Genomic DNA, 20,252 nt, shown 5'->3' with positions numbered 1-20,252 from the left:
CCGATTCCTCATCATCTAAAACTCTTCTTCCTATGAGTTCTTACAGTCCATTCAGTCAGTCCTCTAGTTATTTAGAGCTTCTCAACAGTCAAGGAGAGTCACTTAACCAAGAAAACTCTCCTTATGAGAGTTTTCCACCACCTGGCCACAATGGTGCTTATGAAATACCTCCTTGACGGTAAAGCTCCGGAGGTCAACTTCTTTGTCAACGGAAGGGAGTACAATTTGGCGTACTATCTCACGGATGGTATTTATCCAAAATAGGCCACTTTTATACAATCTATTCGGCTTCCACAAGGTATGAAAAATTCTCTCTTTTCTAGAAAACAAGAAGCTGTGCGGAAAGATGCTGAGCGTGCCTTTGGAGTCTTGCAAGCTAGATTCGCCGTTGTTAAAAATCCATCTCCTTTATGGGATAAATACAAAATAGCAAATGTTATGAGAGCATGCATAATACTCCATAATATGATTGTCTATGAACGAGGTACATACAGTTTCCGAAACATTGTTTCTGAATTTCAACATGCAGAAGATGTGGATCAAACATATACCGTCGGTGCCGCCAGTTTGGGTTCAAATATGAGCACTACCATTACTCGTCTTACAAAAATTCGGGATAAACAAGCACATGTACAATTAAAAAAAGATTTGATTGAGCATATTTGGACTAACTTTGGACATCTTCCAGATAATGAAGATTAATTAAAAAATTCTATGAATTGAATAAAATGTTTGTTTTTATTTTTGATGTTTGTATGTTTTATGTTTTTAATTTTTAATGTTTTAATTGTATGTTTTGTTTTTTTTTCAAGTTTTTGTAACTTTGTAATTTTCTTATGTTTTTAATGTTAATGTTATATGTTTTATTTTAATTAAAACTTTAATATGTTTTTACTTATTAATTTAAATAATTAATTTTTTTAATTTAAAATATTACTTTTTTATTCAGGGGACCAACTGTGAGGGACACCAATGCTCATACCAAACTTAAGAAACTTTGAAAATAATTTTATTATATTTGAGGGACCAAAATGTGTCCTACACCAATGCTCATGCTCTAATGCTGGGAAACCAACTTCAGCAACAAAATTTTGGCTTCTTTTGCATTTTCTTCACTGCAATATAAAAATAAGGGATGGTTTCAGAAATATGAAACAAGATAAGACTTAAGAGCAGCATATCCTGCAAATGAGGGTTATTGGCTTATCATATTTGCAAAACAGATGCTCAGTGTTAAGTCCTGTGAGACATTCTTCAATTTACAGGAAATGGATGAGCTTCAGCTTATTGTAGGATTCGTATGGATGAGCTTCAGCTTATTGTATGATTCGTTTCAGGCTGTAAAAGGATTGAAGAAGCCTTGCAAGTGGTCAAGTGGATACCAAAAGAACCTAGAGACATTGATCGGTCATTCGACCTTAACTGCATCAGCTCAATCTCTCTTTAACAGAACTAATTAATTACAATCCGTCCTTTAGACTATATCGAATCTGCGTGCGGGCCGGGTCACAAGTTTTACCCATTACGTGGCTTAAGATGTAGTTAGCTCTGTCTCTTTTGGGAAGTAAAGAATCAATGACTTGAAAAGTTGAAACAAAGAAACCCTCTAATCTCTAATCAAGCATTTCAATCTTTGTTAATCAAAAGATATTTGCATGCTAGGTTTGACCAAAACAATATAATATATTTGTATGTTATAGGTATTGCAAACGATCTGAGTTCTTTTGCAATAGATAAAAATCAAAGCAACAATGCAAGTGAGATGAGTGTGTGTAACAACAACATAATACTTGAAATTAAAAAAAACTTTTAAATGTAAGAAAATGGATTCATAGTCATCATCTTTTCGTACATAACAAGCAAAAGAAACGTGAGAGAGAGAAACCCGAACCAAATTTAAACTGGAGCTCCGGTTTAAGACTGCGTAGGGCAAAAAGTGATCAAGTAATTAGATCCGGTACAAGTGAAAGTGCTCGAAGCGTCGTCGTAAGCGTAACTGTAAGCGCTAGGGCAAGCGTTCTTGAACATCGTCGAGTAATACGTCGGAGAACAAGTTTGCGGCGTCGAGTGAGCTCCGGTACAGCAAAATTCCGGCGAACTAAACGCCGCGCAGGCGCTCTTACACGCCGCGATACTTCCCGAACCCGGATCCATGATCCGAAGCTCGTTAGGGCAAATCTCGTTGATGTCGGAGACGCAGCCTGCGTATTTGCAGTTTCCGAATCCTCCCTGAGGTGTAATCCCCATCTTTACATTGTAACCGTCGACGAGGCTTACGTCATAAAAATCCATGCCGGCATTGATTGATCCGACGGTGAATTCGGCCAGAGTCGCTGGAGGTTCTCCGCCGCCGATACATTTAAGAACGCCGCCGCAGTCTCCGGTGACGCAGGTGCCGCGTCCAGAGGCGTCGAAGTTGCAGCCGGTACGAGCCCAGAAGCGACCTGACCACCCCACAGGAGCCGTGAGCTGTACGGAAGCGCCTGGAGTCAATTGAAAACCGCCGTCGCCGAGGGTGATGCTGTTGCCTGAGAGCGTTCCGGGCCAGACGGTGTAAGGGCAACTGTTTTGTATAGTGAAGACGGTGGCGGAAACAGCAATGCCGCCTGCAATTTCAAAACTTGTTAAAAATACACGACCTAGAAAACTAAAAAAGTTTCTGATAATTATAATTCAATCGAGGGCGAACAAAAAGGTATAAGATCAAATCTAAAGGGAGCTATAGAAACAGTACTGGAGTGTTATTATCCTTAGAAAAACAGAAGAAACAGAGGAGAATATAAAAACATAAGTGAAACAGAGGAGAAACAAAAACAGAGTATTGTTTTGATGCTCTTACTTGTGATGAACACGAAGAAGAGAATGTGAATACTGGAGACTTTCGCCATATTTTAATTAAAAAAATAATTGTTTTTTTTTTCTTGTGATGTGGATGAGGATTGATCTCTAGCACCGTTCCTCTATTTATATAAGCGGTGGTCCGAGGTAGGGTTTATCATTTTCAATTAAATTATCTTTATGCCAGCTCGTTAGCCCATCTTCTTTGGCACTGTAATATTTATTTGCCCTTGATGCTTTTTTTTCTTGCCTTAAATAATTGAAAATGTCTCAAAATAAAGATGATGGTAGTATGGTACATGGTATAGTTTCCGCATTTTGTCTGTGTGGTTAGATTTAGAGATACACCCTAAAGAGAAATGACATTGTTTGGTTTTGTGTTTCTCAAATCTTTTTCCCAACCAAAAGAGAAAAAGTAAAGAAAGATCATCAAAGTTGGTTTGGTCAAAACTAACCTGATCTCACCTGCACCTGCTCACATAAGATAAGATGACATGTGTACAAGCAAGTAAGCAACGGCATATAAAGAAAACAAGAGATGTAATGCTCTACCTCTAAAGCTGATCCAATGTTTCAGTTAAAGAGCGCGAGCAACGGTCTTCTCTCTCTGTCTCTCATCACCTGCAAAAAAGAAGGTAGCAACCTTTCGGGACAAAGTGGGTTCTATGCTTTGTTGATCACCGACAAATTTTTGTTCAGATGGAAACTTCCTTTAATGACTGAATCAGAAGTAAGAACATGTATTGACAATAAGGTTTTAGTGACCCTGTTGATGTTTCCAACTCAATGAACACAAGGGTTTCACAGTTGCAACATATCAACTTTTCTTTACAACATGGAATATAATTGGGTATATCCAAGAACTAACAATGAAAAAGACTTCCCAAAAATCTTTTCCTGCCTGTAAATTCTTGATATTATTTCTTTGTATACAAAGAAAGAATTGTATGTACAACAAAGTTAATGGCTTTTTACTTTTTCACAAGAATCTTCTCTAAAAAAGGCAGGTGAAGGTCGAAGCTTGTAATAAGTAGCAAACGATAAATATGTGCCGCTTAGACCAGCATATACTTTGAAACAGCTATGTGAATACAAGGTCAGATAAATGAATAGTACTGTCAAAGATATTACCACTGTGAAAGTTGCGATGCACTTCAGAAGAGAGAGTTCTTCTTCTGGTCTTTGATTTGGAAATTGTCCCTGAGCATTGAAATCGGATAGCAGTTTGTCCTTTGACTGAAATGAATCCATTAACCAAGCAGAAGCTTCTGCTTCGTTATCTGGAATCTCCTTTAGTAGAACTCGTCGCACGTGAATATGAACTTCTGAAGGATCCGTCCCGAATACATTGTCCATGAAAGATGGGCAGCGAGGCTTATATGCGATAGTCAAATCATATACTGCATTTAAAGAAGATGACGTAAGAACGGAGCAAGATTATAAATGCAGCAGTATCATAGGCATTGATATAATAAAGTTAAAAACAATGCCTTGTTCAGTTACTTGTGGCCATGAGGTCCCACATGGGGTCATTGGAAACATAGAAAATATCATACCATCATAATGTCGTCAAAGCAATAAATGTTGGCATAACATGTGTCTTGAGATACTACTATATACTAGGGAACATACACGACCATTTCATCAGAATTTCGTGGACCATACCTGCATCCAAAGAGCTATGAAGAACTTCTAAGCAAACGCCAAAACCCCTTGTTTTTGGTAAAAGTACGTTTGATAATGCTGGAAGACCAACTTCAGCTGCAAATTTTTGGCTTCTCTTGCATTTCTCTTCACTGCATATCAAAGTAAGGAAAGGTCTCAGAAATATGAAAGAAGATAGACAAAGAGCAGCAGTTCACACACTCATGCATTAGCAGGCAATTCCTGGAAATGAGGGTTACTGGTTTATCATATTTGCAAGACCAAGACAGATGTTCAATGGTGTTAAATATCCTACTAAGAAAACACTATAAGTTGGCTTCAAGAATACAGATTCATTACGAATTAGCTTATGTCTCTGGAGCAGTTGTAACTTGTTTGTTATGTAGGTTCATATGTAAAATCAGATAGGGAAGCATATAGTACGTGAAATCGGTTCCTTCTGGGAATAGAGCAAGCCACAAGGGTTCTTGAGGATCCTTAAAAGAAGAAAGCATTTGAAGCAAAACAGGTTCGTCGACCTCCCGCTTCCTCTCCACGGGTATAAACTCCAAAACATGAAAACCCCAGCCAAAAATAGGTAATCTCATCAAGCTGCTCTTAAGAACGTATTTGATGTAGCCAAGACAGCCTTTTCTCAACGCAATATTCCACAAATACATCCAATCCACCTCTGTCCTGTGATTTGCAATAAGCAAAACACGTTTCTCAACAGGAATGCTGTCTCCAGAGAACACCACGGCTGTCCCGTTTACCGTTTCAAACAGGTAAGGCCACAAAGCTAACCAGAGACCAAAGATTAACGAGACAACTCTCCTAGATTGATGCACACTCAGAAGCCGTAGACCTAGAGCAGCTACAGGTGAAAAGTAGAGCAGGAACATAAAAGCAGTAGACAGAAACACCAGAAGGATCATCAGACCCCTCAGAATCCTAAGCGGAGTCAAGGGACGGTTCTTTAAATTATCAGAATTCAGATCCCCGCAAACTTCCATCTTTTTTATTTCCAGATAAACCTTTGACAAACTGCAGCAATGAGAATCAAATATTACTCAGTGCCACCTTAAGTTCCCCACAAAGTTTGAATTTTTTTTGTTTTGGGTAATGAAAAAATTTTAAGTTGCAGACAAGAGACTAGAAAACAAATGTAAGAGCCTAAATATGCAAGTTGAGAACAACCATATCAAGTCTAAGCTAAACCATGTCTTTCACAACTGTGTGACCCATATAGATCCTTCCCCACCAATCATGTATAGAATTTAGAACTAACAACACATCTAACAACGACTCGGAAGACATAAAGATTAGAGATCCCTATCACCAACACATCCTCAAATATTAAAAAGCCCATTTTTTTTTTCTTTATTTGTATAAAACTTACAAAAGGTATATTTTTTCTTTGCAAATACGAATCTCAGGAACATGAATTAACCCTTAAAAGCAATAATGAAGAGAGAATAGCGTATCTAACGAGCTCAGTGGAGGATTACAAGCGAATAAAGATTAAAGAATCTTAATAGTTTTATCTAAAAGCTGCATAATTTCGAATCCAATTGGACTAATATCACCAATATTCCAAAACAAAGACGCAGAAACCACGGGAAAAAAAACATACCCAAATTGGGAAAAGACTTGTGAACACCGCAACTAATATTCAGATCCCACGTGATATAACATCAAAGAGACAGAGCAAGAGTCACACTTCTCACAGTATCTTTCACAAAAAAAAAAAAAAAAAAAAAAAAACAAGAACAATCTTAAAGCACGAGGGAGGGAACTCGACGAAGAAGATAAAGAGAGGGAGAGAGAGAGATAAGAGTACCTGGAAGGAAGTTTGTAAGAGAACGGAAGAAGTTGGCGAAGACAAGAGAGGATAATTGTTAAATGGTGGAACAGAGGAATACGAATCTCACAAACGAAGCTTCAGAGAACGATCCGGTCCGGGTCGTATCTAAATTTGAGACGGTGCAATGATCAGAGGCGGTAAGGTGCACTGTAACGTAGCGATGTGATTCGCTGGGGAGCGGAAAAGGTCAAAAAGCTGCAAGCGAAGACAAAATCCACTAAGGGGGGTGACACTTGCGACCCGATAAAATTCTCCTGGCGTCCGTCCTCGTTACACTTTGTTTGAAACTCAAACGTGAAGCAAACTTATTAAAATAAAAACTTTCTCACTTTATATTATTGGTTGTACCAAACAAGAATAAAATCAAGTTATATAGTTTTCTTACATTTAATTTGTACTATATATATATATATATATCGCTGGTTTTTTTTCATTAAATTTTCTTACAATTTTTCAAGCTGTATTTAAAAAAAAAATTGTTTTTCTCTAGTGGTTAATATACATTGAACTCATTATATTAGTAGACTAGAAAGATATTTTCTTTCTTTATTAGTATAAGAGGATATTTGATTATAATTATAAAAAGAGATCATTGACCAAAAGGTAAACTATGTTCAAACGTCAAAGTGATAGAAGACCAAATATGAGGATGTGATTTGATCGGTTCAAAAGTAATATTCGCCAACCGATTCGTCAACTTAATCTAGGGGGTCCATTCTGACCCCCGAAAACATTAGAGGGTCCATATTGTAACTTATTTTAATACGAGGCTAAAACATAAATGAGTAGTAAATATGAGGGGTTATTCACAATTAAATAATCCCGATATTTTTTCTCACTCTTCTTCAGCATTATCGAGAGGAACTTCAGAGATGCTCTGCTCCGATCTTCTCCTTCTTCTGAACCTCTTCATCTATCAATTCATGTGACCTAATTTGTTTGTGTATTCTACTAATAAGTGGTTCCTTAGGAGCGGAGCAATGCCGATTTCTATGGAGCTTCCCGTATTCTCCACTCTCCGAGGAGTACCATTGTTCTCTCGTTTAGCTCTCGTTCCTGCTTTTGGCATTCCGTATTCGTCCCTTGGTGCTACGGCGCGATTTAAATGTACGGCTCGAAAGGCGCGTCGGGTTTGCGTGATGTGCTTGGTGAGGGATTCGGCTCCGTTGGAGACGTGCGAGAGAGGTGAACATGGTGGAGCTGAGTTCATTGAGGTCGTTGTCATCGGTAGTCGCAAGGAGTCTATTATTGATTCTTGCTTGGATTCTCCTTTTCCTTCTCTTCCTCTCCGATTTTGGTATTTACTTGATTTTCGGAATCTTTATCTTTTTACTGGTCCTAGTACACTATCACACTCCTAAACTGTGTAGCTTTCTTCTACTGATGAAGCTTAGGGCTTAAATGGATTGTGCGTAATCCACTTTTTTTACAGGAGTATTAGCAAGGACAGCTCTGGAGATTTTGTGTTACAGCAGAGGCTCAATCAACAAGGTCCGGAATTTAGTTTTTCCTCTTTCTTCGTTCCTTTAGAAGCTGATTATATAAACAGGGTTTTGAAATTTGGGTATTTTAGTGCCTTAGATTGATTGGAGCAAAGTTTGGGCATAAGTTGGCACATGGCTCTCTTGGCTATTCAATTAAAAACAAGTTTAGTAGCTAGCTGTCTGTTTTACTGTGTTTCTATCTGCATATATCTAGCTAGTTGTTCAAGAAGATAAGAAATATATGCTTTTTTACCGATTACTACTCTCTTTATGTTTACAGATAATGTTTCCAAGACCTTGAATCCAGTTGAGCTGATACAATCACGTCCCAGGGCCTTCATCCTTGTTTGTACTTTTCTTGCCTATCATTGTTTCTGTTCTGTTTTCTGCTACAAATACGTTTGTATATCTTACAGTTCCATTAGTAGAATTACCTGTAGGACTCTATCCTATTTTTATAACTGAACAAGATACACAGTGTGAAATTGATCATTAACAACCATACTTCCTAGGTTTCAAATTTTCCCAAAACTTTATTATTGTGGAACAGTATTGGCCGGGCATCTGATTCTGCTTAAACTGTTTCCCTTGCCAGGTGGCTAGTGCTGGATATGGTTCTGACCAGGTTGAAGCGATTAATATTCTTAGTGCAGTAAGATCTGGGGGTAACTTAGCTGTTGCTGTGCTATTAAAGCCTTTCAGCTTTGAAGGCCGAAAGCGTCTAGAAGAGGTAGTTTTTAGTTGCTTCTAAAGTTGTACTTGTTTGGTGTGTTTGCAAAAGAGCCCATTTGGAATTTCATTTATTGTCGCAAAGTCTCCATAATAGGATTGTCAGTCTTCAAAGTAATTAGTTATGCCTTTTGGACTGTTTTCCTGTGATGTTAAAAAACTTGTATACCTGAATTGATGATAGAGAAGAAAACTAGGTGGAGAATTTTCAAATGGCTTCATGTTTTTCCAACAGTGCAACTTCCCAAATTTCCATCGCCATTTCCTGTCAACATTTTTATATTTTATACTATTTCATATAACAAACTAAAAACAGTCCAGAAAATGACATCCCTATCTACAAACCTACATTTAGTATCTCTAGTTGGAGTCTTTTTCTCTTTTCTCTAATTTCCCAGGTTGTGTGCAGGTTAACGAGTTGGCTAGAAAATTGCAGCAACACACCAATTTCTGTATAGGTACTTTTATTAGTATTATGAAAGATTTCCTGGCTCAATAGTGTAAGAAATACTACCTTTTGTTTTAGTAGTTCTGCTGGCCATGAGCTGACTTTGATTTGGGCTTTCAGATATCGACATAGAGGTTTTACTACAGAAAGATTTGGTAACTTTGGACGAGGCACTGAGAAATGCAAACAATGCTGTTTCCATGGCAATAAATTCAGCTTCCACTCTGATAAGTGTAAGGTTACTTTTCTGCTGCAGTTGTCTCTCATAGTATACTCATTTTTTTGTCATTTTTGTATACGGATTTATCCAGGGGATCCATGGAAACTTCATCGACGTGATGCATCAAGATTTTAAAGAACTTGAAAGTTCAGAAGTTACAACGGTAAGTTTCTTGGACTTTTTTTCTTTTGGGTTTTGGTTCTAAAGATCTTTATAGTCTTTCCTGTTCTTGAGATTTCTTTGGTCTGTATATAGTAGTCACCCGTAGTTTGAGCTTGTCTTCAATCCTTTAACTCTCTTATGTCCAGATTCTAGAAAGCTACAAAGAGGCAAAGGTTGGTTTTGGAGTTGGTCACAACCTTAAGACTTCGATTTTACGAGCCATCTATGACTGCCCATTCTTTCGCCCTGGTACAAAGGTATTTATAAACAAAGTGACCTATAAACAAACCCTTAGAACAGATGGCATCCCTCTCCCGAAGGAGCAAGGATATTTGACATTTTTGATTGTTATTTTGGCTTATTTACTCGAAAAAAAGCTCCTTCAAACTATTTTCTTACGAAATTACGTTATTCAAGTAACCTTTTTCATCTCAGCCATGCTTTCTCTAACATGCAGAACCTAAACGCTATTATATGTATTGTGGCTAGTTCGGTACCTCTTCTGAAGAAGGACGTGAAAACAATTCTTCGTACTTTTCGTCAAACAATGGAGTACACTGGAGATATTATAGTATCTACTGTTTATGAACCTGATCTGGAGCCTAAGGTGCGAGTCACAACGTTTTTTATTCTTAGGTGGGTATTTATCCTAAGCAACAGCTTACGCCTTACAGTTTCAAGTAATTATATGGTTTCAGTTTATACTATATATTTATTTTCTTGCTTGCTTAAGATCTATGATTGTTTTGGTCAAGACTCAGATTTTATTTTTCGTGAACACTTTGTAGCATTAATGCAAGTCTCATATGTCATTACAGTTCACCAGAAGAGGAAACATCCAACAAAGGCAATATTTTTTCTGGTCTTGTTCCTTTTGTTTTAAATTTCTTCACGAGATATCGTTCACAGCTCCAGAAAGAAACAAATAGTGGGCTTAGAGAGGTACCAGTTTCAATAAAAGATATAGCAGACTCTACTGACGTAAAAGGCTCCAATCAGAGTGTTGAAGGATTCCAAATTGACTCTGAGGACCTCCTCGAAGATTCTGAGAACAGTGATAGTGAATACCCATTGAAAGAGAGGGGACCATCCAGAAACAGTCGATTGGATCCTGAAGATGAAAATATAGAAGGTACACAATTTGAAGACAACTTTTCGTTGCTGCTTATTTTTGTACGTACTATTGGCAGATTCTTCATTACGTGTTATTTACAGGATGCTTAAGTATTTTAAAGATTGGAAAGTCATCTTTTGTAGATTATGGTGCTATCCAGAGGGAGCCAATTGCTAATTGGAGTATGGATTCGGGATATCAGATTGAGCAGAAATTCGCAGCTGATTCTGGAGACACTGCAGTGCTTAGCCTGGGTATTGTCAACCTTCCTGTTGGTGTGAGACCTTCAAAGAATTTGAACAGTAGTCTCAGTGTTGCCAGTCAACCCTCTAGGAAGGCTGCTTCCAGTGATGAATCATTTTTTAACCCTAATGGCTCGACCAAAGAGTCTAGTGATACTGCATCTGCCCTGCTAGCTGAGAAATATGCTGATTTTACAAAGCAAAGAAATCTATCCGCTCGAGCATCTTCCATGCTGGTAAGTAGCAATGTAGCAGTCGTTGAGGTTAAGGTATCAAATCATCCTTTTAAAAGTGGGTTGCTTTTTTCGAACAATAATGCATAGAGAAGCAAAAGTGGTCCCGTTGGTTCAATTTGTAACCATGAATTTGTTATCTAAGTTTGCTGACTTGCTGTCACAATCATAGTACATCTGTTAACAATTTCAAAGAGTAGTTAACTTGTTGAACATCGTCCAAGTCTGATGTGAACTGACAGAATTTTCCATTTTACTTTTTCATCACTTAGGAAGCTGAACGAGATTCATCAAAAAGATGGAGTCCTATTCTGGAGATGCAGTACAGAGGAGGACTCTTCAAGGGAAGGTGCCAAGGAGGTCTTCCCGAAGGAAAGGTAATCCACATTTCATTGAAGCCAAAACATCAGTGGACCTTTCTCTTATGTTTGAGACAGGCTTCTTAGTTGATCCGAAAGTAATGGCTAAATTTTCCCACCAGGGTCGTCTGGTACTTGGAGATGGAAGCATATATGATGGGATGTGGCACAACGGTAAAAGATCTGGTCTCGGCACATTCTACTTCAAGAATGGAGACGTATTCCAAGGCACATGGAGAGAAGATCTAATACACGGAAAGGTGAAGTAGTCTATGAACTTTTTGAATTTGAATTAGCTTATTGACTATCAAAACTACACTTGTGCACAAACTGCTTAGTATCATCAAGTCCTAAGACTTTTTCAAGCTTAGTACCATGTAAAACTTGGTTTCTACTTCCCAAATCTATCAATTAAGTTTGAGAAATGACTGCAGAAGTGGTTTCTGTTGTGACGTAAAGATGTCTTATCAGATAGACAAAACTTGTTCACTCGTCTTGCAGGGCTGGTTTTATTTCCACAAAGGTGATCGATGGTTTGCAAATTTTTGGAAAGGAAAAGCCGGCGGCGAAGGCAGGTTCTATTCAAAGTCGGGTGAGATATTTTTTGGACATTTCAAAGATGGATGGCGACACGGGCAGTTCCTCTGTATAGGTGTGGATGGAACAAGGTCAGTAACTCATCAAAAAAAACTCTTCTCCTCTGTATCTTAATCATAAAAACAGCAATCCCAAGTTTCTTAGCCTCTATATTCATATTTGTTGATGACTTTTTCTACAGATACTCTGAAACTTGGAACGACGGTGTTCTTATCGACCGGAAACAAGTGGACGCCGGAGATTAATTGATAGCTTCCGGCAATGTTGTAATTGTATAGTATACAGATCGAGTTTTGTCCTTTTCTCAGGTTATTATGACAAAACGTAACTCATAAAAAGTTGTTCCGTTGACTTGGCTCCTTTTCTTTGATTAGGTATGAAAAAGAAACGAATTTATATTACGAAGCTAACCTGACTTTTTCATTTTCCTTGCAACCTGAGAAAAGAGACGAATCTTGAAAAGATCAAAATAAGCTACTCTTTATAATCCAAAAATAATTATATTTCTTTCGTTGATAGATCCAAATGTCAAAGCAACACTAGAATTAATCCTAATCCTATCCCCTAGTTACCAGAATCATCATATGTAACAACACTAATTATCATACAACAACAACAGGATAAAAAAAAAAAAAAAAAAAATTGAGCTCCAGCTTTTTTACATTTTGGCTGAAGCAGATTTTTTTTCTTTCCCGGATGTTCGATAATAGTATAACGTTTTCAATAATACAAAAATGATTGGTTTGTTTTATATATACATTGTTTTATGTGGTGGTGTGCTTAGCCTTGCTCGTCCTCATAGAACGCGTCTTGCAATAAAACTTCAAGTAGAGCAACGATATAACGGCGTTGAGAACGGAGTTAAACAGCCAAGCACCGATACCGTTACAACCGCCGCGTTTGATCAGGTGAATACATAAAACTCCCACGTGGCAAACCGTCATACACCCTAACAGAATGGCTTGACAGTTAACGACGAACGGGTAACACGCGCCGCGTAACCCGATCTCCGTCCAGAATCTGTAACCGTACACGACCGCGTACGATACGGTCGTCAATAGTATCGCTGCAACCTACAAAAAACCAAAAAACACGGTCCGATTTTATAAAATACCGGTGATTAATTCCGGTTTAACGTGTGGTGAACCGAACGAACCGGTTTGTTCAATTTTATACCTGAAAAGATTGAGAATATTCGAGCCAGAGGAAGGAGATACAGAGAAGAGAAGACTGGTTGATAAGCTGGAAGAAGCTGAGCTTACGACGTCGTATCACGGAGAAGAAGGTGCGTAACAAGTGAAGGTAACGAGAGAGGTAGAACAGGTAAGACCAGAAAAACACGCGCCCCGAAGCGCGTGTTCCCACGGGAAAACAGAGGAACCATTGGAGAGCCGTGGTGCGAGTGCGCCGCCATATCCAGCGCGTGTCTCGGATCTCTGCCGCGGCGGAGAGGAGGATACCGACGAAGATCACGGCGGAGATTATTGAAACGGTCAAGCTGTGAAGGGCTGGGATGAAACCGAGGGAGAATCCGCGGCGGCGGTGGCAGAGGGGGAGGATTACGAGGAGGAGTAGGTGGAGAGTGACGGCGGAGATGACGTAAAACGAGACGGCGGTGAAGAGGAAAGACCACGTGGCGGCGTATGATTGGGTTGGACTCCAACGGAAGTTAACGATCGAAGGATGCTCCGTTAACCAGTAAGTGATCACCGTCATTTGGTATTGATGATATCAAAATCGAAATCAGAGTAGTTGTGCTGTGTAATGTGAAGAAGCAGTTGGGAGATGAGGTGGGAAAAATGAGAGGAAGAGAATGATAGATTCTTTAATGTGTGTTTGAGTGTTCTGTCTCTGTTTTATTCTGAACCGGCTTGTTCTATTTAAATACTACTATATTTCCTCATTTTTTGTGTGTTATAAAATGAAATTGGATTACGACATTGAACATGTCACGGTCAAAGTTGACATGTTTAACAAGAAATGAAGGATTTTTTACTATAAAGGTCTTAATTACGTCCATGATATGATTTCATCATGTTATGTTATGTTATGTTATGTTATGTTTTGATTCCCCCTCTCCTCTTCAAGAAGAATATCGATTACTAAATTATAAATCATTGTTTGATTGTCAAAAAAAAATTATAAATCATTGTTTCATATGTGACTTTTATATTCAGATTTTTTTTTTAAAATTATCTTCGTTACCAAATCTAATTTTATTTGAGTTCAAGTCATTTTCATCTAATGAATGATAAATAAAAGCATACTTAACTATAAAGAAATCATTAATTTAGGTTAGATGCGTTAAAACGGCACTACTTCATTGTCAAATCTAATTTCATTTTAGCAACGATGATATAAACTTAATTATCTGAAAAGGATGTGTGTTTAGATTAAATTTGCAATCGTGAACATTTTCAAATCATCAAATCCTAAGTCAGTAAGTCCTAACAGTTTACGTTAATTTCTTTTTGTCTTTGGTGCAAGTAGAATATGATACGATTGTATTATTTTTTTTGGGGTAGTGAGCATAATGAGTTGCTTTGTACAAAATGAAAGTCTAGCCGCAATGCGTACAGGATATATATAAATTACAATCCATCGAGACTTTACAAACAACTATATTCCTTCCAGAAGCCATATATATTTTTGGACTTCCAGCACAGATTATATGTTATTTTTCTATAAAGACGTTAATCCACCACGTATGTATGGTGTCTGTTGGATCAAGTTCCATTTGGAACCTTCGTATAGTTCCAGTCAATTTGATTCGTTGTACTAAGTACTCGATAATATTATTAAATATACCTACGTCTAGAACGATATAAAACGATTAAGGTTCTTTAGAATATTTGTAGAGACATACATACCTGAAGTTTTAACCCTTGACAATTAAAAAAAAAGCATTCAAACGTGTTTGATGGTTTCAGCTAATAAAAACAAGAGTGAGTGAGTGGGGTTTTCTTTTCTGTATTAGTATTTTTCTTAGACTACATCGTGCATTTGCATTACTAATTACTGTTGTCAATGTAGATATAAATCAGTAAGATCGTAAGCTACAATCACGAAAGTTTGAATCGGCTTAATAAAACCTATAGCTGTAAAACAGATATAATAGGACTGATCTCTATATTAATCATTATTTGATTCCTAAAGGTATTTCTTTGGGTACAAGGTGACCAGTGATCATCAACATATAGAATCCAGGAAGGAAAGGAACCGTCAAAATTATAAGTTATGCTACACTATCGTAGACATTTTATGGATCGTTCCTTTATAATTGGATAAGTATGAAAACAATTACTACGTTGTAAAATAATTTAAACGTCGTCTTGACATTGTTTCAAGTAACAATAAAATTAAATTACATGTTGACAACCTAGCTACACTTATTATGGTGTTTTTGATCGACGGCTATGAATAATCTGTAATTCATTAATTTAGTTTAGGGTAATAAAGTAAATTTGTAGTTTTTTTAATAACAAAAAATACATTAAAATCATAAAACTATAATTTTTAGAAAACCAATAATATTAGTCAAAAGTCAAAACTGACATTTAATTTGATTTGAATAAATTAAAAGGACAAAAATCTAATTAAGTTTAATCTGGAAAAAAAATCAAATAATTTTCTGAGAAAACCGAGGAAGCTTCGTCGGATATTAAGAAGTATACTAACAACTTTTTTTTTTTGTTTTTTTTGTTAATCCGTTTTATATTAACAACATTATTCCAATTTATTTTCTTCATTCACCGACTCTCTCGCTTCTCTCTTGGCTCCTCTCATTCTCTGCGATCTAACACCAGGAAGCTTCTCTTTCGTCACCGAGGTAAATCATTCAGACGCTGTAACTTTAGTTTCCACTACCGTAAAAATCGAATCTTTGTATTTTGGTGTATCTCTCTCTGCATGTTTGATGAATTCTATACGAAACGATTCAAGGGGTTTAGTTTAGGGTTTCATCTCATTTTGTCTTGTTGTATATAGGAAGAAGATCTTATTAATTACCATGTCTTGTAACATCACCACCACGAACGAAGAAGATGCATCGAGCAACTTTGGATGCAATATTTGTCTTGAATTGGCTAGAGATCCGATCGTGACTCTATGTGGTCATTTGTTCTGTTGGCCTTGTCTCTACAAGTGGCTCCATTACCATTCCCAATCGAAACATTGCCCTGTTTGTAAAGCTTCGGTTAAGGAAGACAGCTTGGTTCCTTTGTATGGAATGGGCAAACCATCTTCTGACCCGAGATCCAAGCCATGTTGTGGTGTTTCTGTCCCCAATCGTCCATCTGCTACTAGGATTGAAACAGCTCGTCCTCCTCTTGGACAAAGACATCATGGATCTAGTTTGTTTGGAGGGCATTCAGGGTTTGCTCCAATGCCAACTGGTACCCGGTTTTCCAACTTCTTGTTGTAATGCGCATGCAAGTATCTTTGATGAATCCGAGTAGACGGTGTTGTGTTTTTTTTTTTTTTGACAATTTTTTAAAAACTATTAGTCTACAAATTTTGTTACGTTCACAATGTGTTTTGAGCTTATAATGTTTGTGTCGTTCTTTGGTCTTAAGTTTTGCATCAGCTTGTAATATGGATTCTTCAATCTTCTGATTAACGAGAAGTCATTTGATTGTTCTCTCAAGTTCCATCTGCAGATTGATATGTATGCTAATTACATTATAGCATACTAGATAGATACCTAAATTTTATCTTTTTTGACTTATAAAAACAATACCAATAGTTTTTTTTCCCCCCCTTAAAATGTCTGTTTCGGCACCAAATAGACTTTATTGTTTTGTCTACCAGATGAACTCCATGATTTGTTGTGGTTAGCCGCCAGAAAACAATTACTGTTCTAAGTAGAAGTAGCAAGACAAAATCTCCTCCGACACACTTGTTAAGCCCACTAAAGGGTTAAATGGGTTCTAATGGGCCGATCCAATAACTTGGGAGAGGATAGGGACCGTGCTTTAATCTCATCTTCACCCTTTACCAGTTATCTTCTTCTTCTTCTTCTGTTGTTCGACGAACTCAGCTTCACTTTCGCTCGACGTTATCTTCTTCCGTTCAGCGACAATGGCGTCGATTTCGACCCTAGCTTCTTCTCTCTCTTCGCTCTCTTTCTCTTCCCAGGTTTCTCAGAGTCCTACCACCATCTCCTTCCCCCGCGCGAATTCCGTATTCGCATTACCGGCGAAATCCGCTCGCCGCGCTTCTCTCTCTATCACCGCCACGGTAGCTTCTCCGCCGGAGGAGGTTGAGGAGACAATCGAGCTGAAGAAGTATGTCAAATCGAGGCTCCCCGGAGGATTCGCTGCTCAGAAGATTATTGGCACTGGACGGCGTAAGTGCGCGATTGCTCGAGTTGTGCTTCAGGAAGGTACCGGGAAGGTTATCATAAACTATCGTGATGCCAAGGTATAATTTATGAATCTGTGTTCTTATATTATTCCTAATTCCATTATCTTATTCACTTTGACACTGTTGCTACTAGTAGTGGCTTCATGTGTTTTGGTTTTGGGGGTTAGCATAGCTGAATTGACTGCTCATATTGGGGTTTATGGTTCTTGAGAGATTCAATTTTTGAAGATAGTGTGTAATGGAGTGAAGCATTTGGTAGTATAAGTTGCAGCATTTCATAGCAGTTGAATTCTAGGCTGTTTAGATTATTAGGATAAGTAGTGGCTGAGGAAGTGATCAAACTGTATCTGTATTAGTCTCGTGATCAAACTGTGTCTGTATTCAGTTCTTTGTGATGTGGGAGTTGTATCAGTACATTACTACAGATTAAAGTTGAAACGTTATGAACAAGTAGTTCGTATGGTGGTGAATTCTTCGTTGTTTAGACTAGGGATAAGGGGCTGAAAAAGTGATAATAAGGAGAGATTATGATTAGTTTTGTGAATGTGAAAGATTTTGAATCCATACACGCATATTGCTGGTGGTGATCATTGTAAAAACCTTTTACAGGAGTACCTTCAGGGAAATCCGCTATGGCTTCAGTATGTGAAAGTCCCACTAGTGACTTTAGGGTATGAGAACAGCTACGACATATTTGTGAAAGCCCATGGAGGCGGTCTCTCTGGTCAAGCACAAGCTATTACACTGGGAGTCGCACGTGCACTTCTTAAGGTAAGTGCAGACCACAGATCGCCTTTGAAGAAGGAAGGTTTGCTCACTAGAGATGCCAGAGTTGTTGAAAGAAAGAAGGCTGGGCTCAAGAAGGCGCGTAAAGCACCACAATTCTCCAAGCGTTAAAGAGTTTTCTTATATCACTGGATCAAACTCTTCCAGTACTCTCCTTTGCCTCTATTCTTTTCTTTTAACTCTTCTTGTCTATGATGTGTGTTTTGTTTCATGTTCATGTTTATGTGTAGACGAACCAATGCAATCTCTGTTTTGTTTGAGTAGAAAGGGAAATTTGTATGCTTTTGAATCCAATTCACTTATCAAGTGTGGTCAGATTTTATAACAATCTTAAATCTACATAATGTCATAAAGATTAATAAAAAGGAAAAAGCATTTCATTATCTTCTCCATATCTCCATTGGTTACTCACACAGAGTTACAACTTACAAACCACTGGTTTAATCCTAACCAAATTATGTATAGATCGACGCGTGTGATATTTTCTTATACTGTTTACTAATATCTCTACCGTTCGTATCCAGAGATTGATGATCAGATATTGACCGTTAGTTACCCACCCATGGCCATGGGCATTGCTTCTTTAAGAATCGAAGAAACTCTCTCTCACCGCTATTGTGTTCCTAGGGAGATATCTCTATTCTAGGGTATGGTCTCTGAATTGCATCGATGGCTTTCCTATGTTTTATGTGAATTCCTCCTACACAACCACTGGTATATATATATATATATATATATATATATATATATATATGAGGAGAAGGTTGATGGCCCCAACTCTTAGAATTATGGGGTTACCAATCAGTTAATGGACTGATCTAACTCCATAATTCTAGAAGTTTGGCCATCAACCTCCTCATCTATATGGGAAAGTGTTTCTGATAGTGATTAGTTCTTAACTAGATTTCTCATGTATAATTCTTAAATACTCGAGTGACTGTTTGCAATGTCTTGCAGGGTTGTCTTCAGCACCGTTTCTATCCTCTATATGGGAAAGTTTCTGGAACCCTTGTCCAAGGAGTTCTTGTTAAGTTCTTCATCTTTGTGGTGATTTTTCATACATATTTATATGTGTTTTTGTTACAGCCATTGCTTATCATATTTATTTCCCACTGAGTCATCAGCATATATATAGTGCAAAGCTGCTCACTGACGATGGGGCTTTCCTTCACTAATAACTTTCATTGATGTTTTGGCAAGAGTGGGAAAACTGTGATATAGTAGTATCTTGTATGTTTCAGTCTTTCAGCATAACAACAGGGAGCACACAGACACAGCCACGATCCCATCTTTGAACTTTGAGTTTATATTGAGTATGGAGAGCAAGATGGTATCACTTCAAGACTAAATCAACTAAAAGTAAACTCTGGACTTAATATCCCTCTCAGACTATTAGTTTGTAATTCCGGGAAATATTTTTATGCTTCTTGATCCTTGTAGCTAGCTTCTATGTGATTTCTCTGTTTCCAGATTGAAGTTCTGTTATGATCTGCGGCAGGACATTTCAACGGTATTTACAAATTGGAAGATATGTATTGACTTTAGTTGCCTTCAAGGAATGGGTTTGACTTTGATCGCCACTTTTTCGTGTTATCTCGTCCTACGCCATTACTTATCTATATTTTTTCTGATGTCTCGAGCTCTTAATTTGTTTCCTTACATAAGGTAACCGTTGATATATTGTATCTTGTGACCAACTTGTTTTCTTTTTGGTACTTTGATGTTAGCCGGTAATTAACTCCATTTTACCAGTGTCATATTCATTCTAACTACCTGTAATTTTATTTAGAATTCTTATCTTGGCGTCACTAAAGAACTGATATCAACTAAGCGAATGATGTCTCATACCCCTTGTGCAGTTATTGTCACACATTAAAAGCTGGACCCGGGTGGCTTCTTCAAAAGTTTTCATGGGCACCCTTGTATTTGATAGCTGACTGAGGTTTATAGGATCTTTAATAAGGTGTTTTTCTCTTGCTTTGTTGTTTCTGTTGCTACAGAAAAGCTTGAGCCAGTTCTAGGTTCTTGTCACTTTAGTTAATGAGTTTTGAGGGACACATTTGAAATAGAGTTCAAGTTCGTGGGATGCAGATTTACAATGCTTTGGTGCCTAATCCTCCCTTGGAGGAACACAGTTGCGTCAGTGTGTCTATCTTTGTAACTCCTTG

The 20,252-nt window shown here is 37.7% G+C and overlaps 6 protein-coding genes and 1 long non-coding RNA gene across 19 annotated transcripts; 4 read left to right on the top strand and 3 right to left on the bottom strand.

Annotated features, from left to right (window-relative positions):
• Nucleotides 1–1,790: 1,790 nt before the first annotated feature.
• Nucleotides 1,791–3,309, bottom strand: LOC104751372 (pathogenesis-related protein 5-like). The gene is made up of 2 exons (XM_087491116.1): nt 2,840–3,309; nt 1,791–2,606 (listed from the first exon to the last, which is right to left on the bottom strand). Exons 1-2 carry the CDS (start codon nt 2,886–2,888, stop codon nt 1,915–1,917), a joined length of 741 nt encoding a protein of 246 aa, XP_087347242.1. The 5' UTR covers nt 2,889–3,309; the 3' UTR covers nt 1,791–1,914.
• A 427-nt stretch (nt 3,310–3,736) lies between these two features.
• Nucleotides 3,737–6,705, bottom strand: LOC104751371 (putative 1-acyl-sn-glycerol-3-phosphate acyltransferase 4). Of its 2 annotated transcripts, XM_087491113.1 has the most exons (5): nt 6,323–6,647; nt 6,116–6,214; nt 4,927–5,526; nt 4,504–4,634; nt 3,737–4,238 (listed from the first exon to the last, which is right to left on the bottom strand). In XM_087491113.1, exons 3-5 carry the CDS (start codon nt 5,493–5,495, stop codon nt 3,799–3,801), a joined length of 1,140 nt encoding a protein of 379 aa, XP_087347239.1. In that variant the 5' UTR covers nt 5,496–5,526; nt 6,116–6,214; nt 6,323–6,647; the 3' UTR covers nt 3,737–3,798. The 2 variants fall into 2 exon arrangements, with proteins under 2 accessions (XP_087347239.1, XP_087347240.1); XM_087491114.1 differs by lacking the exon at nt 6,116–6,214 and having other exon boundaries at nt 6,323–6,705.
• A 269-nt stretch (nt 6,706–6,974) lies between these two features.
• LOC104751370 (protein ACCUMULATION AND REPLICATION OF CHLOROPLASTS 3, chloroplastic) lies at nt 6,975–12,339 on the top strand. Of its 11 annotated transcripts, none has more exons than XM_087491106.1 (15): nt 6,975–7,643; nt 7,779–7,837; nt 8,111–8,179; nt 8,426–8,560; nt 8,969–9,017; nt 9,128–9,240; nt 9,319–9,390; nt 9,536–9,646; nt 9,847–10,025; nt 10,208–10,521; nt 10,647–10,981; nt 11,251–11,355; nt 11,460–11,597; nt 11,839–12,005; nt 12,116–12,339. In XM_087491106.1, exons 6-15 carry the CDS (start codon nt 9,208–9,210, stop codon nt 12,177–12,179), a joined length of 1,518 nt encoding a protein of 505 aa, XP_087347232.1. In that variant the 5' UTR covers nt 6,975–7,643; nt 7,779–7,837; nt 8,111–8,179; nt 8,426–8,560; nt 8,969–9,017; nt 9,128–9,207; the 3' UTR covers nt 12,180–12,339. The 11 variants fall into 11 exon arrangements, with proteins under 11 accessions (XP_087347232.1, XP_010471599.2, XP_087347229.1 ...); XM_010473297.3 differs by having other exon boundaries at nt 7,115–7,643; nt 8,111–8,175; XM_087491103.1 differs by having other exon boundaries at nt 7,126–7,643; nt 8,111–8,175; nt 10,605–10,981.
• Nucleotides 12,340–12,414: 75 nt separating this feature from the next.
• Nucleotides 12,415–13,866, bottom strand: LOC104751368 (fatty acid elongase 3-like). The gene is made up of 2 exons (XM_010473296.3): nt 13,111–13,866; nt 12,415–13,007 (listed from the first exon to the last, which is right to left on the bottom strand). The coding sequence occupies exons 1-2, from the start codon at nt 13,648–13,650 to the stop codon at nt 12,699–12,701; spliced, it is 849 nt and encodes a 282-aa protein (XP_010471598.2). The 5' UTR covers nt 13,651–13,866; the 3' UTR covers nt 12,415–12,698.
• Nucleotides 13,867–15,626: 1,760 nt separating this feature from the next.
• LOC109129607 (E3 ubiquitin-protein ligase RMA1H1-like) lies at nt 15,627–16,579 on the top strand. The gene is made up of 2 exons (XM_019238064.2): nt 15,627–15,763; nt 15,922–16,579. Exon 2 carries the CDS (start codon nt 15,944–15,946, stop codon nt 16,355–16,357), a length of 414 nt encoding a protein of 137 aa, XP_019093609.1. The 5' UTR covers nt 15,627–15,763; nt 15,922–15,943; the 3' UTR covers nt 16,358–16,579.
• A 210-nt stretch (nt 16,580–16,789) lies between these two features.
• Nucleotides 16,790–18,412, top strand: LOC104751367 (small ribosomal subunit protein uS9c). Its single transcript, XM_010473295.3, has 2 exons — nt 16,790–17,355; nt 17,908–18,412. The coding sequence occupies exons 1-2, from the start codon at nt 17,014–17,016 to the stop codon at nt 18,193–18,195; spliced, it is 630 nt and encodes a 209-aa protein (XP_010471597.1). The 5' UTR covers nt 16,790–17,013; the 3' UTR covers nt 18,196–18,412.
• Nucleotides 18,413–18,591: 179 nt separating this feature from the next.
• LOC147925865 (uncharacterized) lies at nt 18,592–19,841 on the top strand. 2 transcript variants are annotated; one of them, XR_015584274.1, is made up of 4 exons: nt 18,592–18,731; nt 19,042–19,131; nt 19,326–19,443; nt 19,583–19,841. It is a non-coding gene; the product is annotated as an uncharacterized LOC147925865 (long non-coding RNA). The 2 variants fall into 2 exon arrangements; XR_015584275.1 differs by lacking the exon at nt 19,583–19,841 and having other exon boundaries at nt 18,715–18,798; nt 19,326–19,462.
• The last annotated feature ends 411 nt before the right edge of the window (nt 19,842–20,252 follow it).

The sequence above is a fragment of the Camelina sativa genome, chromosome 16 (genome assembly GCF_030686135.1).
Source record: "Camelina sativa cultivar CO46 ecotype springtype chromosome 16, ASM3068613v1".
Classification (NCBI taxonomy): Eukaryota; Viridiplantae; Streptophyta; class Magnoliopsida; order Brassicales; family Brassicaceae; genus Camelina; species Camelina sativa.
The sequence above is the reverse complement of the archived record's forward strand: the minus strand, read 5'-3'. Positions and strand labels throughout refer to the sequence as shown.

Bases quoted from the DNA above. Each gene is read 5' to 3' on its own strand.
- LOC104751372 (XM_087491116.1), bottom strand. From the start codon at position 2,888: ATGGCGAAAGTCTCCAGTATTCACATTCTCTTCTTCGTGTTCATCACA. The intron at 2,607-2,839 runs GTAAGAGCATCA...TTGAAATTGCAG, and splicing joins CTTCTTCGTGTTCATCACAA to GCGGCATTGCTGTTTCCGCC.
- LOC104751371 (XM_087491114.1), bottom strand. From the start codon at position 5,495: ATGGAAGTTTGCGGGGATCTGAATTCTGATAATTTAAAGAACCGTCCC. The intron at 4,635-4,926 runs GTACTATATGCT...TTTGATATGCAG, and splicing joins CCAGAAGGAACCGATTTCAC to TGAAGAGAAATGCAAGAGAA. The intron at 4,239-4,503 runs GTATGGTCCACG...CTTTAAATGCAG, and splicing joins TCATAGCTCTTTGGATGCAG to TATATGATTTGACTATCGCA.
- LOC104751370 (XM_087491103.1), top strand. From the start codon at position 7,327: ATGCCGATTTCTATGGAGCTTCCCGTATTCTCCACTCTCCGAGGAGTA. The intron at 8,176-8,425 runs GTTTGTACTTTT...TTCCCTTGCCAG, and splicing joins GTCCCAGGGCCTTCATCCTT to GTGGCTAGTGCTGGATATGG. The intron at 11,356-11,459 runs GTAATCCACATT...TTTTCCCACCAG, and splicing joins GAGGTCTTCCCGAAGGAAAG to GGTCGTCTGGTACTTGGAGA.
- LOC104751368 (XM_010473296.3), bottom strand. From the start codon at position 13,650: ATGACGGTGATCACTTACTGGTTAACGGAGCATCCTTCGATCGTTAAC. The intron at 13,008-13,110 runs GTATAAAATTGA...GGTTTTTTGTAG, and splicing joins AATATTCTCAATCTTTTCAG to GTTGCAGCGATACTATTGAC.
- LOC109129607 (XM_019238064.2), top strand. From the start codon at position 15,944: ATGTCTTGTAACATCACCACCACGAACGAAGAAGATGCATCGAGCAAC.
- LOC104751367 (XM_010473295.3), top strand. From the start codon at position 17,014: ATGGCGTCGATTTCGACCCTAGCTTCTTCTCTCTCTTCGCTCTCTTTC. The intron at 17,356-17,907 runs GTATAATTTATG...AACCTTTTACAG, and splicing joins TAAACTATCGTGATGCCAAG to GAGTACCTTCAGGGAAATCC.